The sequence below is a fragment of the Vipera berus genome (assembly GCF_964194415.1).
Source record: "Vipera berus genome assembly, chromosome: 2".
In the NCBI taxonomy this organism is placed as follows: Eukaryota; Metazoa; Chordata; class Lepidosauria; order Squamata; family Viperidae; genus Vipera; species Vipera berus.
In genome coordinates this window covers 71,831,603-71,849,417 of record NC_138203.1, presented here as the reverse complement: position 1 = coordinate 71,849,417, position 17,815 = coordinate 71,831,603, and the positions used below count along the sequence as shown (strand labels likewise).

Sequence of the window (17,815 nt, the reverse complement as noted above, 5' to 3'; positions counted from 1 at the left end):
TAGAAGGTGCAAATTAATGCAAAAGAATTAAAGGCTGCAAAATGCTTTACCTGTCCTGGGAACAAAGAAGGTTGCATGTCTAAATCTTCCTCTGCATATGCCAAAATGGTCCGTAATGACCTTCTGAGATATTCTTCATTAAATTCTGAAGTCTTACCAACCAGAGATGCCAGGGACATTGTTACTTGCATTTTCACTCTTGCAAAGTTCTTTTATAAAAGAAAAAAAGCGAACCATTGGTTATACAAACAAAGTGCATAGATTTTTCATTAGTAGGAAGTTCCTGGTTTCTATGTTTGAGATTTAAAACATCTACAACTTTCTAGTTCCTATACATAGAATTCCTTAGAATTTCCTTTGGAGTGAATGGAGCAGTATCCTTATTTCTGAGATAGTCCCATGGAAAGCAATCACAGAATCAAACTTTATGGAAGTTATGCTTTGTTTCTTTTGCATAATGGCATTTCCTTAAGCTATTCTAAGTTCATGATGAAATAACTAGGTTGAGATACAATTACACATTGAAATATACAATCTTCACAAATCCATTTTATGCTGTTTTTTTTGTTTCTTTCTATGATGGTTTACATAGAGATTATTTTAAATATGCCATCATTCTAAATTCTGAGTTCCAGAGTTACAACACTGGTATGTGCAAATATTATTATTAAACATATGACCCTTTTCCTATACAGTATCCATTTCCCCACATCCCCCAAAGCAGAAAGGCCTTTTCCAGCTGAAAGTGAACCCCTTTGCAAACATTTGGCATATAGATCATTAAAAAAAAGAACCAAACAAGGAGAATTAGATGTTATTTATTCTATAAAAAGTAAGGGAAGTGGAAATGCAAAGGCCACGACTAGTGATTAAGGCCACGACTAGAAGAAAGAGCATCATCTCTGTTCTTACACCGCTGGAGCTGAAGCTGTATCTCATCAAGAAGTAAAGCGTGGCGCAAGCTTGAATGCGAGTAGTATCAATACTGCTACTGCAGTGCTGCAAGACTTTCTGGCACAGATCAGCACACTGTTCCACTTCTTCTTCAAAGAGCAACTCTCCAAACTGCAGGAGAAAAGACTGTCAAACTAAACAGCATTGGGCAATTTGCTTAGACCAGCGGTCTTCAAACTTGGCCCTTTTATGACTTGTGGACTTCAACTCCCAGAATTCCTCAGCTAGGCACGCTGGCTGAGGAATTCTGGGAGTTGAAGTTCACGAGTCATAAAAGGGCCAAGTTGGAAGACCCCTGCTTTAGACCAACTAAAGACGAGTGATTTTAGAAAGAATCTTTGCATTTCCTTTAAAATCTTCCACTTTTAAAACTGTAGACTTCTAGGCCTATAGTCACCATGAAAGGATTTACAGCAATAATAAAAATAAATTACCCGATCAAGACATTTCATAGAGAAGACAGATTTCCATAATGCCTGGCTGAGGAATTCTGGGAGTTGAAGTCCACATGTCATAAAAGGGCCAAGTTTGAAGATCGCTGATTTAGTGACTATTCAAAGTTACAATGGCACCGGAAAAAGTGACTTATGACCATTTTTCATACTTATGACCATTGCAGTATCCCCATGATCACATGATCAAAATTGGGATGCTTGGCAATTGACTCATATTTATGACGGTTGTCGTGTACCAGAGTCATGTGATCACCTTTGTGACCTTCTGACAAGCAAAGTCAATGGCGAAGCCACATTCATTTAACAACCATTTTACTAAGTTAACAACTTTAGTGATTTACTTAACAACTATAGCACAAAAGGTCGTAAAATGGGGCAAAACTCACTTAACCGCCTTGCTTAGCAACAGAAATTTTGGGCTCAATTGCGGTTGTAAGTTGAGAACAACTTGTACTTCTGACGCCTTCAGGAAGTTATTTTAATTTGGGAAATGATTTACAAATTACATTTTATGGAGACTCTTGAAGCTATTTTATAAATAAGTCTATTGCAAACTATTTTATATGGCACGTCATAGATAAACATAAATACATAAGATTACAGTAAGCTCTTTAGAAAAATGAGCAGTCTGCCTATGGAAGATTAATCAAGAATATGGAAGCAACCTCTTATGGACAGTTTAACTGGTTGTCCTGCCCAATGCAGAGGGTTGTGTTACATAATCCTTATGGTTGCTTCTATTTTTATAATTCCATGATTAATTTAGATACTACTCTAGTCTGGCATTCTGTTATCCTTAACGGTTAAACCTAGAGCAGGACAGTTATAGTCCTATTGCTTCCTGTTGTTCCACAGTAGCTAATATACTGAGATACGCTGTCTTTCGTCCTGGAGTTAGCATATAGGCACCTTGACTAATAAACTTGGTGTGTAAATTTGCCTCATGCTCTTTGAAAGCCATGTAAGCTGGTGGCCATCATCAACTCTTGCAATGACAAACACCCCTATTTAAACTAACTGCTGTATGAAAGGATCTTCTGGATCTCCCACCACTCAGCTTCAATGATTGATTGTGGATCTTGGGGCTATGACAGAGAGGAAGAAAAGCTTCCACATACCACATACCAGGCATAATTTCAATCATGCTACCCTTACGTGCCTTTTCTTAAGCTGAAAACCTCCAAGTGTAAAGCTGCTCCATTCCCATGACAATTTTGATTGGCCTTTTCTATATCACTTTCTTTTTTGCTTCTTGACCTTTATAACTTTCTTATGCAATGAAAATCCAGCTGAAACAGGCATTTCATTGAATTGCAGCAGAGGGAGATGTGAAAAAGAGACAAACGATCAATGAGAGATCAGGTTTTTTCTCTCTCCTTGAAAGATGCCCCATCGTTCATTAATTAAGACAGCATTTAAGAATCATTATGTGAACTATATTTCTGCTCTTATTTCCATATCCCCCATCTTTTCTGTGGCATATCTTTTAGATCATAATCCTGTGGATAGGCACTTTTTTCACCAAGTACATATAACAGAATTGGCAGTATTTATGGACTGAACAGCAGAGTAAAAATGTTAGTGTAAGAATGCAAACAATAAATGATACGTCTCTTATACCTCAACTAAACTGCAGTTAAAAGCCTGTAGTAATTTACAGGAAGCCATTTTACAAAACACGGTCCCAGTTTGTTTCCAATTACTTGAATACATACTGAATACAATAGCCATTTAGGATAAAATAATCTTTTTTAAAAAAAACAAACAACAACAGCATAGAGTAGCTGCCAAGAACATTCCCAATGTCCTACAATGATAAGAAGAATGAACTGGGCTTACCCATACCGCCAGGGCCCAAGGTCAGATGGCTAAACCAGCTATTTAATCCTTGCAGGATCAGGGTAAATCCAATCTCAGGGGGGGTGATATTCCAAAGGGTGGGTACTACAGCAGAAAAGGCTTTCATCCTGGGTCCCACCAGTTTGAACTCTCTACTGCACTTATTTTTTTCACGGATTTATTTTCTGTCTTAAAGTTGGCAGGTGCTTTTTCAAGAGGCAGCTGGACTTTCTTGTTTTTCTTTGAAGACGTTTCGCTTCTCATCCAAGAAGCTTCATCAGCACTGACTGGATGGTGGGGAATGGAAGGATTTATATTCCTTGCAGACAGCTGGTCATTTGCATTCTTTTAGAAAGTCATTGAGGCCATTGGGAGGTTTGTCTGTGGAGCCTTCTTGGAACTGCTGAAAGGACTGTGATGTGGAGCTGTGCTTTCTGCAGGATGTTTTCTGCCCTGTGTCCCTTCACTGTTGAACACAGGTGCAGGCTGTTGGGAATGAGTTTGTGTTGTCTCCATCTCAAACTGAAACGCAAATGGTTCCTGTAGTCTGCAATTTCCAGAAAAAGTCCAGCTGCCTCTTGAAAAAGCACATTTGGGACAACTGTGACCTGGATGACTGAGAATCTCCATAGACATCATTTTCTTCTATAAAACATTTTATTCTACTTGATGTTTCTTCTTTACCTTGGAACCTGGACCCTATCAATTCCATTTAATTGTTCATGACATGTGTGACCTATTCTCTGCAAAAAACCAAACTGAGTGCCTGTTCATTCAAACCACAGAGTAACATTCTATGGGAATGGAGCTGAGCTTCTGAACAGAGTGAGAAGAATGTGAAGACAAAATAAAGCCAATGCTTACCTTGACAATTAATGCTCGGAGGGTTGCAAAGCAATGGGTCAAATAGGTTGTGCTCTGATCATAGCTCAGAGAATTTATGAGGACCTTCAACACACCTCCAAAAATATTCACCTTGCAGTCCATAGATAATGTTGCCTATTGAAAGGAAAGGGAGAGTTATGGCATGCAATATTGGCCCAAACTTGATTATTGTGGCATGACTGCAAACTTACATGTTTTAGGATTAAGGTTATTCATTTAGAAATAAGACTGTTCATCAAGCAATCTTTCAGTTTTGAAGTTTGCTTTATTTCTGTATTTCTTTCATGCTATGATCTATCCTAGGGGGTCTTCAAACTTGGCTCTTTTATGACTTGTGGACTTCAACTCCCAGAATTCCTCAGCCAGGCACACTGGCTGAGGAATTCTGGGAGTTGAAGTCCACAAGTCATAAAAGGGCCAAGTTTGAAGACCCCTGATCTATCCTGAAATTTTCATGTTCAGGAACAATGAAAATCATTTTAAATGGAAAAAATTATGTAAGATATCTAATAAATAAAGTTTATGCCTCAATATATTTTCATCCTCTTTTCTTCTACATGTGTTCAAGACAATTCATACTATGCAATGCTAAGAATAGTAGTTTAAGAGGTTTCTGATAATCGTAATGTATATTGCTGAGCTCCTCACAAAATCAGAACGAAAGGTTAAGAGTCGGCTGTTTTAAGCAATTTGTGCCTCTTCTTTTCACACTTCAGAGTCTTATTGGACAAATGCCACCTAGCTTTCAGTAAAGAAAATCAAAGCCCAGCCAGTTACCAAACTACATTAAATTAGAATGGGTGGGAACTGTAAAACAATTTAGCTTTGTTCCTTAGCATCTGTAGAATAAAATTGGTTATTGAGCCTATTTCTTTAAAATGTGTTTTAAAGTGTTGTGCAATGCAATGACAAAAAGACTAGCTGAATTCTTCTTCATTTCTCTGGCTGCTACGGTAGTACTGACTGTCAGCCTTTTATACGTTTCCCACCTGGATGATATTCTCTTGCATATCTAAGATGATCAGATTAGCTTCTGTAGCCAGGTTTCCACTAATCAGAGATTCTTGATCAATCTCAGCTTTTGTTCTGTAACAGCAACAAATATTATTAAACATTCACAAACCAAAGAATACAATAATATCTTACATTAGAGAGGTAATTTTCCGGATTGGAACCTATCATTAATCCTAGAAATACCACATCTGGATTTATTTTTAATATATGAGCTTTTTTGTTTGATATATGGTTAAGCAAATGTAAGTGTAGTTTCAGGTAATGTTTTAATCAACAAATATTGTCTGAAGAGTATTAATAAAACTTTGTGCTAATTGTGGTTTAGCATCATTTCTAAAACTAATAAAGTGCCTTCAAAGTTGTCTACAATAAAGATGGAAGTATTAAGCATAGGAGAAAATATAGTATTGATTATGTGCCTTCAAGATGTTTTTGACTCCTAACAATACATAAATAGATCTTCTCCATGATAATCTATCCCTAACCAGTTCTTCCTATTTTTAATAGTAATTTTATGCAACGATAAAAATGAGTACAAACTAAAAATAAGGGGGAAAAGGACAAGCTGGTTTCTTTTGAATATTTCTTTTTTCAGATCATTCTTGTAGCTTTTCATTTTTAAATCCATTTTCAAATCAATCTCAGTCTTTTCAGATAAAACTTGTTCTTCCTCCATAACATCTTTCAACACAATCTATTTATAGAGGCTGAGATTTAAAATTAATTCTGGATCCATTGTTCAAAAATATCCTTCAATACTGTATGTCCAAGGTTAAAATATTTGCTACATTCTTTATTAATAAGTCAAATTTAATTGTTCTCCTTTAATTGTAATCTTTAGTTCCTTCTAGTCTCCAACATTCAAAGTACCATCCTTTTGTCAATTCAAAAATTAATAATAGCTTTATAACATATTAGGAATGGGTTCACTTTGCAATCACAGCAAAAAATATCATAAAAACAGGTCCAGTCACATGGTGAACCACTTTACAACCTTTACAATTTCTGACCATAATTTTAAGCCTCAATTAAGTCAAGGACTACCTTACAGACTGCAAAAATCTATGACTTAGCTTTAGCAAAACAGCAATGTACCAATTATAGCAGCAATACACAAGGTAAACATTCAAAGACTTGATACAATAAAAATGACCGATTGGTTTAAAAACTATAATAGTGAACAATAACTGAAATTCCAAGAAAGGATGTTTGACAGCTGAGTCATATTCCATTCCAACCAACTGTACCTTTATGGCACATGAAATAAGGTCTCCAGTACTGAGGACAAAAAGTAGGCATATTCATGTAGAAGAATACAGCCCTCCAAATATTATGGCCTTAAAATATGAGCCATACTCATAAACATCTTAAATTATGTCATAAATGGCCAGAATGCCCTTAATATGTCTTTCACTCTTCGACCTCAAATACCTTTATCATCATCACACCTAAAAAAACCTTACCATCTTCACTATTGTCTGAAAGTGACACTTGCCACACTGAGAGTGGCTTCAATGATTCTTTATTTTACTTGGTTTATTGTTTTATACTAAAGATTCCAAGCTGGGAGGAGAAATGCCTTCCTTTTCTTCAAGCCTGGGGGGGGGAAATACTTCATAAAACATAGTTTGTCTCAGTTGGCAGCTCCAAATCCACTTAAAACTGAAAATGGAGAGAGACACGGCCATGTTTTTCGTTCTATTTGTTCTTGGCTCTAGCATACTCGAAGAAAAACAAGCAAACAAAAATTTTGTGAATTCATTTGAACAGAAGTCTCCAGTAATTCCCATCTGATTGAGCATATCACCCAAAGGGATTCACATGTGTTTCAAACTACCTTCCTTAAGTACTGAGAGCTTTTGCTGCTGGTGACAGGAGAACAAAGGGATTTCAGAATTCTCTCCATGGAGTTTTTACAGAAAGCAACACATGTATCTCTTCAGGATGCTTTGGAGATAAAATTTCCTGCCTTGGTACAGGGAGTGAAGCTAGATGGCCCTTGAAAGAAGCAGTTCTGGTAAAGGTGATATACATTCATTAAATTACTCACTTATCTTGCGTTTCACTTGCTTGCCGCCACTGTGTCTGCTCTTTTCTCCATCGTAAGTTCTCATTCGACCCTGGGAGCCTATCATTCCCTGCAAGGACAACATTCACAAATCACACCGAAACTTTAATCTCAGCATTTCTCAGGCGATAGGAGCTTCTGCATCCACCGTGATCGCAGCCAGGAGAAGTGTATCTTTTTTGCCCATACAGGCAATGAGTAGATTTGATACGAAATTACTAAAATGTGACCGATGGGAACAATGTGTTCCCAAGACATACAAAGAATGTCCAGGGCTCTGGTCACAGAATCAAGACAATTGAAAAGCAAACAAAAGGCAGACCAGATGTGAATAAAAAAACGGCAGTCAGAATCCAGCGGTGAGGTGCAGGAGTCATTCATAGTCCATCCTCTTAATGAAAAAATATGTGGAAACAATCTCCGCTGCTGCTTTTCTTCAAACACGTAGAAAGGTTGTAATAATAGACGCACATAACCCTCAAAAACATCCTTTGCTGAGGAGCTACTGTATGACTCTGAATATTATTTCTACCAGACCTGACCTGCAGGCCATCAGATGAAAACAGCCTGTAGCCTCTTTTTGACAATGAAAACAACTAACAATCTAGCAGCTAACTGAGTCCATTGCATGTTTCGTACTAAAGTAGGTATGCATTCAGAACTGGCTCCTAAAAAACATTACATTATACAACTGAAGGTCAAGAACAAGATGAATAATGATCAAGTTCATTTGTAGATTTAAAGAAGGTCGGTGAGAGGCACAAACATCAGTCAATCCAACTGATCTAGTATTTATAACCATTTATACCTTATTAAGATTGGTGAGTAGTGCTTTTTGATCTTAGAAAAAAATATGCTTAGGCAATTCCAGGTTAGCAATATAAATTCAGCATTTTCCCTCCAGGGTTCATGTACTTCTACAGTGTCACCATCTCCCTTCTCAATTTCTCAAAGGCAGCCTGAAAACCATCCACAATCGTCTTTAAATCCAACAATCTTGGAATGCTAATAGACTGCAAAATCTTTGCTTTCCTCTAAACTGCTGAAGGTCCAACAGTCTTAAAAATGCCCTCACCACGAAAAAAAAGGATTACTTTTACACATCACATCTATACAATCTACATCCTTAACTTCATGTGATGTGCACATTGTACCAACTTCTTTGAAGGAAGTTAAAAGGCATTAAGCCATCTTTCCCATTGAAAGATATGAAGCTCAGCAACTGGAAAGCCTCAAGAGGCAAGAGTTTCTGCAAATGCGAACAATGACCATGGTTATCGCTTCAAATATGTTTGCAAACGCTGCTAAAATAAATTGGTGACACACTTGAACTTAGCCAACATTGTGAAATCACAGAGATCTAGAATGTTTTCAAACTGCCACAGATTCCTAGCAGGAAAATATTTTGGTGTTCAATTTAAAAATGGGAAGTTGGACAAATTTTCATGACTGTATTTGATCTACAAAATTACTGTGCTATTCACCCCCTTTATCTCTGTTCCCTCATCTATTCATATATGCCTGGCTTGCATCCCCTTCAAAATTTCTTTCCTCAAAATTCTTGTTTTCTGTAAAGATTTTGTTTTGACCCAGGGTTAACTCTTGTTTGTATTCTATCTCTGACTATTCTTAAGGGGGAAGAAAGAAGAGGGAAGAAACGCCAGTCAATTCTTTTTATTTTCCACTATAAAAATTTTTAAGAACCACATTCTAGTGGTTCATTCAGTTCACTGATACTGTAACCTGTTTCAGCCTGCAATTTCTTTATTAAACTTTTCTGCCAATGAATTGATCCTGTTTCAGGATCCAATCTAAAGTTACTTTCAGCTGCGTGCAGACTTCTTTTTTCCCTTAGTGTTTCATAACGTTTGGAGTTTGAGGTCATCTGATAAGGCCAAAGAAGGACAATGGTAGAGGAAAGAAAGAATAACTCCCACATGACCTCAGATTCCTGATTACTACCAAGCACACACTGGGTACAGTTTGCATCACACTAAAAATAACTTCAGCAAGGACTGCATCAAGATTCATATTGTGTCACCCAACTGTAAGTACAGTCCTGATCCCATAAAATGTTATACTTCTATTTCCATATATATGTAATAAGCATACATATTCTAGTCTTGCTGTAGGCATTGAAAGCAAGCTGGGTGACTTTGGTCAGTCTCACTGGGCTGCTGTTTTTCTGAGAGAAATAGGAAGAGGTAAGCATATTAGACAGGTGTGCCACCTTCAGTTACAGGTAGTCCTCAACTTACAACCATTCATTTAATGACAGTTTGAAGTTACAACAGCAGTAAAAATGACTTATGACTATTTTCCACACTTACGACACTTTGCAGCATCCCCCTGGTCACACGATCAAAATCCAGATGCTTGGCAAATGGTTCATATTTATGACCGTTGCAGTGTCCCAGGATCAGGTGTCACCTTTTGTGATCTTCTTTCAAGCCAAGTCAAAGGGGAAATCCGATTCACTTAAAAACCACGTTACTAACTTAGCAACTGCAGTGATTCACTTAACAGCTGTGGCAAGAAAAGTCGTAAAACGGGGCAAAACTCTCTTAAACAACTGTCTGGGCTGAACTGTGGTCGTAAGTCACGGACTACCTGCATTTATAAAGTAATAAAGGCAAGGTAACGAGACTCCTGATTTTGATTTTGACGGTAATATCCAACAATAAAAGCTCTTATCAAATTGATTCGCATCTCTGCCAAGGAACGCCAGTGGCAAATGCTGTTTTGTACATGTCTTGCTTTGAGGCTTTATTTTTGTGGCTTACTGAAAACAATGGGAGGTTGCAGGCACCCTTTCTTTGCAATGCCAGTGAGAAAAACAAACTAACTCAAAGAACAACAGCAAAGACATACCAGAAAGGAGTTTGCTCCGCTTCACCATTTCACCTCTGGCCCCCTCTCCCCTCAGCAATGCCTCTTCTAGACGAGCTTTGGCATCTCGTGATTTCTTGAGGGCCTGAGTGCTGACTTTGTCCGAGCTTTGCTTGCCCTGTCCAAACAGAGGAATAAATTTACATCCCTAGGCAAGCATACTTCAGGGCATAATAATAACAACTACCACGTTACTGAAGCCTTTTGAGAGCCCAACTCAGAATTTTGCCCAAGGATGCAGGTAAACACCCATCTGGGAAAGAAACGTTTGCAGTGCAGCAGCATTTTTATTTGGACATAATTTCCTCTACCTTGTATTCAAAGCCTGAGACGCAGATGAAAAGGAGGTCTAAGATCCGGTTCAGCTGCAGACAGGAAAGATCTGCAATCCATTTCTGAATAAGGTTCTGATCGGCGTTCTTCATGATCCACAGGAAGCAGATCAGAAGATGACGGGTTGTCTCAGGACTTAACGTGTTGCCTGATTTCCAGGACTAAAAAGAGATAGCATGAAAAGCCAATAGAGTAGCAAAAAGAAAATGTATCAGAAGACTCCCAATAGAGCAAATTTTATCTCAGGAACAGAACATCACAGCTTCTTACTATGGGTTTGGAATTTCCTTTCTAATTAACAGCTAAGACCCATTTTTATTAGTTTGTATTTTTTACTAGTTACATTTATATCCTGACTTTCCTCTAGCTTAAGACAGCATAAGAGCACTTCCTCTTCTAATTTCTCCCTACAACCCCCACCCCACCCCCATGAGTTAGGCTGAGTAAGTGTGTCTAGTTGGCTCAAAACTACTTTAACGGATTCCTGCACTGGGCAAGGTATTGGACTACATAATCTCCAAATTTCAATCCTTTTGGCTTCCATGGTTGAAATGCTGGAACCTGGATCTCCCTGATCCCAATCCCAATATCTTTGTCAATTTACAACCCTAGCTCATTTTGATTTCTGAGCAAGGAATATCTTTATTTCAAATGGTGAGTGAGAATTCCTCCACTAATAGTTTTTTTTAACAGCAGAAAGCAGCTCTTTATTTGACTGAAATGAAACTTCAGATGGCTATCACTGAACTTCTCAATGGAGTGACTTCTGACTCATGTAGGCAATGAAAACTTTCCAATGTGAGGCTATGGTAAACGGATAAAGAAAAAAAGATATTGGTAAATATCATAGACCCCTGAGATGAAGATATGTCTTCTTAAATGGAACTCAATAAAGAACTCTTTCAGCTAGGTTTTCTATATGGCTTAAGTCATTTGTCAACTGAAAGCAGCTCTATTTCAAACATCCAACTACCAGATTAGTTTACACTGCTGCTTTACACAACGGATTAAGTTCATTTGCTTAATCACGTGCAGTTAATTCCCTTAATCTAGGAGAGATGATAGAGTCTTCAATATAGTTTGAACCATAACATCCATAATCCCTGGCCACAGTTAACACTGACAGGGATGACTGCAGCTGTAGTTCAAAACATCTAGAGCAGGCTAGGCTGCGGTATGCCAGCAACTGGTCCGCACAAACAAGCAAAGGCCCATCCGCGGGATGCAGGCAGCACAGAAACCACGCTCCCTCCGGTCTGCAGAAAAACCTCTCTCCACGGAACCAGTCCCTGGTGTCCAAAAGGTTGGGGACCTCTGATCTAGAGGCACTCTGCAGGACACCCTCATTTAGGTAGAGAAAGAGAAAGAAGTTTTCCTTCTTCTCTTGGAAAAAATTAAGTGTATAAACATAACTACCAATCTAGTTAAAATGAGAGAATGAAAGAAATCTTGATAGCAAGGCTAGTAATAGTGAATAACATTACAAGATAAAATCATAGGAAGATTATTCAGGAAGGGACTCCTGTAAATTACTGTAAAAAGCCTTACCATCGTAAACATAGAGGAGTTAGAAGATCGTAAATTAAACTGATTCCCAGCAATAGCCAGAGCAATATTGTGATTAATCTGGTTTGCTGATTCTTGTTCTTCATCTGGCCATGCAGCACGGCCTTTCCCATTGTGAACATCTGGAACTAAATTGGAAAGCGCAGGTTCTGTGTAAGAGGTTTTCGGTGTGGTCCAAAATGTTTCCCATATTTCTCCAATCAAAGACTTTCTGGATAGCTTATTCTCAGAGGAAGATGTATCAAGAGTGTATCTAATAACCACTGAAACACATTTAGTTTGTTCTAACTGCTGTGCATTTTGACACTCTGATTAATGGTCATAATAAACGTAGTTTAGATACATAGCTAAAAACCACTGAATCTGCAGATCTGAGTCATGGCATTTCAAACCAACCTTCAAGAGCCCCAGACCTGCTTCATCCAACCCTCCACTCTGCTTTTCTGACACAAGTGCTAACCCCATGGAAGCAAAGGCAACAGAATATTGAATATAATCAGGCTGAAAAGCCCAGAAGCGTCAGGTTGAAGCTCCAAGTAACAGTGGTATATTTGAAAGTACTTCTACGTTTCTGCATAATCTGCATCCTAAACAAACTTAACTGAGATGGCCAATGCAGAAATTTAAGAAACAAGAAGCCTATTGCATATTAGCTAGAGGGGGATGGAAGCCTGTGAATTCTAGTATAAAGCCTACTTACCACTTGAAAAAGTCCAGCACTGAAAACAATGTGTCTTATATGTCTGTGGGCTCGGGACACAAACTCACCCGATTTTTGTGATTTGTCCTGTCTCTTGATTAGGATGAACCGGACTGGATTTGTTTTAACTCTAGAATTAATGGATTTCTTTACTTGGCAATATATAATATATCTCTAGCAATGTTCACAGGTGTTTTAAACCCAAGTCACTATTTGTAGCTTTAGTTTCTCTTATTATGTGACCTTTGTTCGCTTCCTTTAATCTTGTCTATCTGGTTCCTTCTCTTGTTTTTCTTTTTTTAGCTCTTCCTTTCTCTCTGACGATAATTGATTAAAACTGCCACCTCTGTTTGCACTTTCCCCAATATTTTATGGTGTTCCCTTTGTTTGTCCTGCATTCTACAGAGCTCAGAGCAGGAACAGCCATGGCATAAATTTCTCCATTCAGCCCTGCCTCTGACACCAAAACAACAGATGGGAAAAAAACACAACAAATGCACTCTCAAAAGCCTCTAGGCATTAAGAAAGCCATTTAGACAGCAGTATACAACACTAAAAAAACACATTACACAAGAAAAAAAGTCGAGAAAACAAAAGCTGAGAGATATTTGCTGCACTTACGCAAATTGTTGGGGCCAACACCATTACCACTCAAAGTGTTAAAATTACTGGTTCTTGAAAATATGTACCTGGATTGAATCACATCTTTATCACATTTACACAGGAAGAAAGTTGGAAACTGAACACAGATGATCTCGTCTGGTGTGTAGCCAGTAGGTTAGGAAAGAAATGGAAACCTCCGGCCTCACAGATAATAAGGGTGTTTTTTTTCTCCTCTGAAGGACCCTATCTACATCTTTTTAAAACTGGATCCTTAGAAGATGATCTTTGAGTATAAATTATGGGGTCCTGCGGAGTTTTATAAGGATTTTGAAAAGACACACCTGCATTGAAAACTGGCAGACAGGTACTAGATTTGCACATTTGAACATACTAAGTATTTTTTTAAAAAAATCAGCTCCAAAGTACTGTATCATCCTAATATATCTCTCTCACTTTGCTAGGGGCACTTAATTGATTAACAATTCTCTGTGGAGTTGCTATTCTACATTTGTTTAGCTGCTAGGCCCCATTCATGGCTCCACTAATATCAATAAAAAGATACTGGTTCCGTTTGTATGACATTGTTACCCATTGTTAACTGAACCATGATTTAATAAACTCAATTTTCTGAGCGTTCATATTACAATAAATGATTAACTAACCAGATGAGCAGATCTGCATAACATGCTAGGTTAAAATATGTTTACTTTATTTGCAGGCAGTTGTCTGAGGGCCAAACTGCATATAAGCAACACTGAACATGTCACATTAAGTTTGCAAATTCTTTTAATTTTTTTTTAATAATGGTAGATTTCTTCCAGTTCTACTACCAAGTTGGTACTTCTTTTGAGAATTTTCATTGGAACCACATTAAAGGAAAGAATTAGTCCACCTTCTCACAGTCCTTCTCAGAAATGTAAGAAGTCTCAGGGATGGGGTGCCATCTACAGGACTCCTAGGGACAGAGAACGAACTATGAAACTCAGCAGAAATGTGTTCCAAGGGAGCTGGGAATACACCAAGCAGGTTCAACTGAGGCATGAGGGATTTTAAATAACAGGAACAGTTTCATTTCAGAAGACTGGAATAATAAACATTTAGTTTTAAATGCAGAATGGAGTGTGTATGGGTGCAAAAGCTGCAGCTGCCATTTTTTTTCTTTTCTTTTCTTCCATTTTCCTGCAGTAAGCAGAAAAGAAAACCAGAGAGCTTTTCTTATCCCCTGCCCGAGCTATTCATCTAAGGAAACACTCTGTGGCTTGCTTCAGAGAAAAGTGCTATGCCATGATGAACTTGTGACTTGAAGTATTTTGTGAAGCACCTTGATTTGCAAGTTATGCCTACGGTAGCATACTGCATAAACACAGCTAACAGCGTGCCTGGCTGAGGAATTCTGGGAGTTGAAGTCCACAAGTCATAAAAGGGCAAAGTTTGAAGACCCCTGACTTAGGTAAATATACTTACTTATTACTTAGGTATGTATATTTTCTGTGTGGGGGGGGAAATCATCACCTTACACTGTAATGAGGAATTCCTGCTCTATTTTGTGAGCATGCTGAATGCAACAGAGGTCAAAATAACCCACATCTCATGGAGGGTAGATCAAAAGGGGAAAACAGCCAACATTTTCATTTTTAGATACCATCTAGAAGACAGTAAGTACACCATCACCAACATCATCATCACCATCATCACCATCACCATCACCATCATTTCTTGCCTGTAAAATCATGTAATTGTGGAAGGGCATCTAGAATTATGCCAACCAGAGGCAGATAAAGTGCAGCAATTTTCACTTTCATTTCTGGCTTCAAGCAGGATTTATCCAAGTCATGTGAACTCATCAAGCTGTGGACAGCGCTGACAGCTTTCCTCTGCACCTTGCTTATTCTGTCAGGACAAAAGGACCAAGACCTTTTTGATCAGTTAATCACAGAATAGTCCAAGAAGTAACAGGATAGACATAATTAATATGGAAATATTTTGAGAGGCAAGTTAAATACATCCCCTTCAGGGAAAGAATTTAAGCCACAGATTGTACATGATTTCTTTTTAATTAAAAAAAAATACTATTCTCACACTGCTTGGGGATTAACAAAATATTTGCAGGTCACATTATGAATGCTGAAGCTTCCTGGCCTAGTAAAATAATAGAAACCCAGCAGTTTATCTCTTTGGGTACAATAGGGTCAGATTATAACATTAGTCCAAATGTTAGAAGTGACTGAATTCATACAACATGTTAGAGTAAAATGCTTCTTAAGCTGCTTTGGTATTTAGGATATAGGTAGTCCTCGTCTTACAACCATTTGTATAGTGACTGTTTGAAGTTACAATGGCACTAAAAAACCTGAAATACAGCAATTTTTCACATTTATGACCACTGCAGCACCCCCCATGGTCACATAATCAAAATTTTGGATGCTTGGCAACTGGCATGTATTTATGAGGGTTGAAGGGTCCCGGGCTCACGTGATAATCTTTTGCAACCTTCGGACAAGCAAAGTCAGTTGGGAAGTCAGATTCATTTAATAACCATGTTACTAACCTAACAACTGCAATGATTCACTTAAGAATTGTGGCAAGTAAGGTCATAAAATGTGGAAAAAAATAACAAGTGTCTTGCTTATCCACGGAAAATTTGGACTCAATAGTGGTCATAGGTTGAGGACTATTCTATACTGCATAAACCAAACTTATGGAAAAACATGACTGAACATTGTATGAACATGCCCAGCCATGGTCTATCCATTAAATGATTCTCAATCTACATATTTTCAATCATATCATCATTTAATCATTTAATAATATTTCGACTTGCCTTAATACTAAGTCCCCAGGTGGACAAAATTGTAAAATTTCTACAAACCTGCCTATGGATTTTGATCTTGTCAACACAGCAGTCAATTCACTTTTTGTTTATTTAAATTCTGTCTCAGACTATTATGGGATGTAAACTGGTTTGCATCAGTTGACACTGATTTTTATTTATTTTATTGATTTATTAAATTTTTATCCCACCTTTATTACTTTATAAGCAACTCAAGTGGCAAACATACATAATACTCCTTCCTCTTCCTATTTTTCCCAAAACAACAACCCTATGAGATGGTTGGGCTGAGAGACAGTGACTGGCCCAAGATCACCTAGGTGTCTTTCATGATGGCCAAGGTGGGACTAGAACTCACAGTCTTCTGGTTTCTAGCTTGGTGGCTTAACCAATAGATCAAGTTGGCTGATCCTGGATATATGAAAAGAACTGAGTGCATAAAGTATTTCAAGCATACTTGACTGAAACCCAATTCAGTACCCATAATTCATAAGTGTTGCTTACACATCGAAATCTCTGGAAAAAACGAGACTTACCCTTCCCCTTCTGCATCCAAGGTAGCTGCCAACTCTGTGAAAAGTAGCCCTGTGAGGAAGTGTTGCTGCCGATAATCTGCTGTAAGCTCAAACATGCTGGAAAGTTTTTGATCCTGGAAACTTGAGCAGGAACTTGAATTCTACAATAAATGACAGAAAGGGGCAAATGTATGCTTATATCAAAGCACAGATTTAATGACACAGCACTGTTAGTTGCATTTTAAAAAATAACAGTGACTTGACATAAAGTTCTTTATGAAATATCTCTAAAGGTAAAGGTAAAGGTTCCCCCGCACATGCGTGCTAGTCATTTCCGACTCTAGGGGCCGGTGCTCATCTCCGTTTCAAAGCCGAAGAGCCAGCGCTTGTCCAAGGACGTCTCCGTGGTCATGTGGCCGGCATGACTAGACGCCAAAGGCGCATGGAACGCTGTTACCTTCTCACCGTAGTGGTCCCTATTTTTCTACTTGCATTTTTACGTGCTTTCGAACTGCTAGGTTGGCAGAAGCTGGGACGAGTAACAGGCACTCACTCTGCTATGCGGCACTCGGGATTCGACCTGCCAAACTGCCGACCATCTGATCGACAAGCTCAGCGTCCTAACCCACTGAGCCATATCTCTACTATATAACAAAAGAAAATCTATTTTAATTTCATCTCTAAAACATTTTAAATGGAAATTGAATTAACAATCATTTATTAAATCAAAGCAAGAATAAGACAGGTCTTTGGCTCCATAAAGTATTTTAGTATCATAAAGCAAAATTAAAAATAAATATAAGCAAAGAAAAATTCAAAAATTTAATAGAATGAATTTATACCTGTATTTACACAGGTTAGGCAAAGACTGATCATCATATGTAGATGTGCTCTAAGTTGGCAAAGGTTCAACTGACATGCCAAAGAAGCAGAAGCTACTGTTGACTTCAGTCCCTTTGTGGGTTATTCCTGAATGTATAAGAGTCTGAGTATGTTTGTGCACACACACCTTTGAGTCAGTGTTGAATATATAAGATGTTTGTTTTATTTAACAGACAGAACTAATCTGATCGGTTTCTTTTTCAGCTCTTATAAGGCAGAAGACTGACCTGAATGGCTACCTTCTCAGACAGACTAGATTCTGATTTTTTTTTAAAAAAATTG

The 17,815-nt window shown here is 38.0% G+C and overlaps 1 protein-coding gene across 1 annotated transcript in view; it reads right to left on the bottom strand.

The window, feature by feature from the left end:
- Window positions 1-17,815, bottom strand: part of DOCK8 (dedicator of cytokinesis 8) — a gene marked incomplete at its 5' end in the record, with an annotated part of 109,676 nt that overhangs the window by 18,661 nt on the left and 73,200 nt on the right. The window contains 10 exons of the mRNA XM_081320845.1: window positions 51-209; window positions 913-1,065; window positions 4,113-4,247; window positions 5,123-5,219; window positions 7,198-7,285; window positions 10,087-10,222; window positions 10,416-10,598; window positions 11,986-12,131; window positions 15,027-15,196; window positions 16,673-16,812. Of these exons, the coding sequence (XP_081176971.1) occupies window positions 51-209; window positions 913-1,065; window positions 4,113-4,247; window positions 5,123-5,219; window positions 7,198-7,285; window positions 10,087-10,222; window positions 10,416-10,598; window positions 11,986-12,131; window positions 15,027-15,196; window positions 16,673-16,812 (1,407 nt within the window). The remainder of the gene's footprint in view (window positions 1-50; window positions 210-912; window positions 1,066-4,112; window positions 4,248-5,122; window positions 5,220-7,197; window positions 7,286-10,086; window positions 10,223-10,415; window positions 10,599-11,985; window positions 12,132-15,026; window positions 15,197-16,672; window positions 16,813-17,815) is intronic.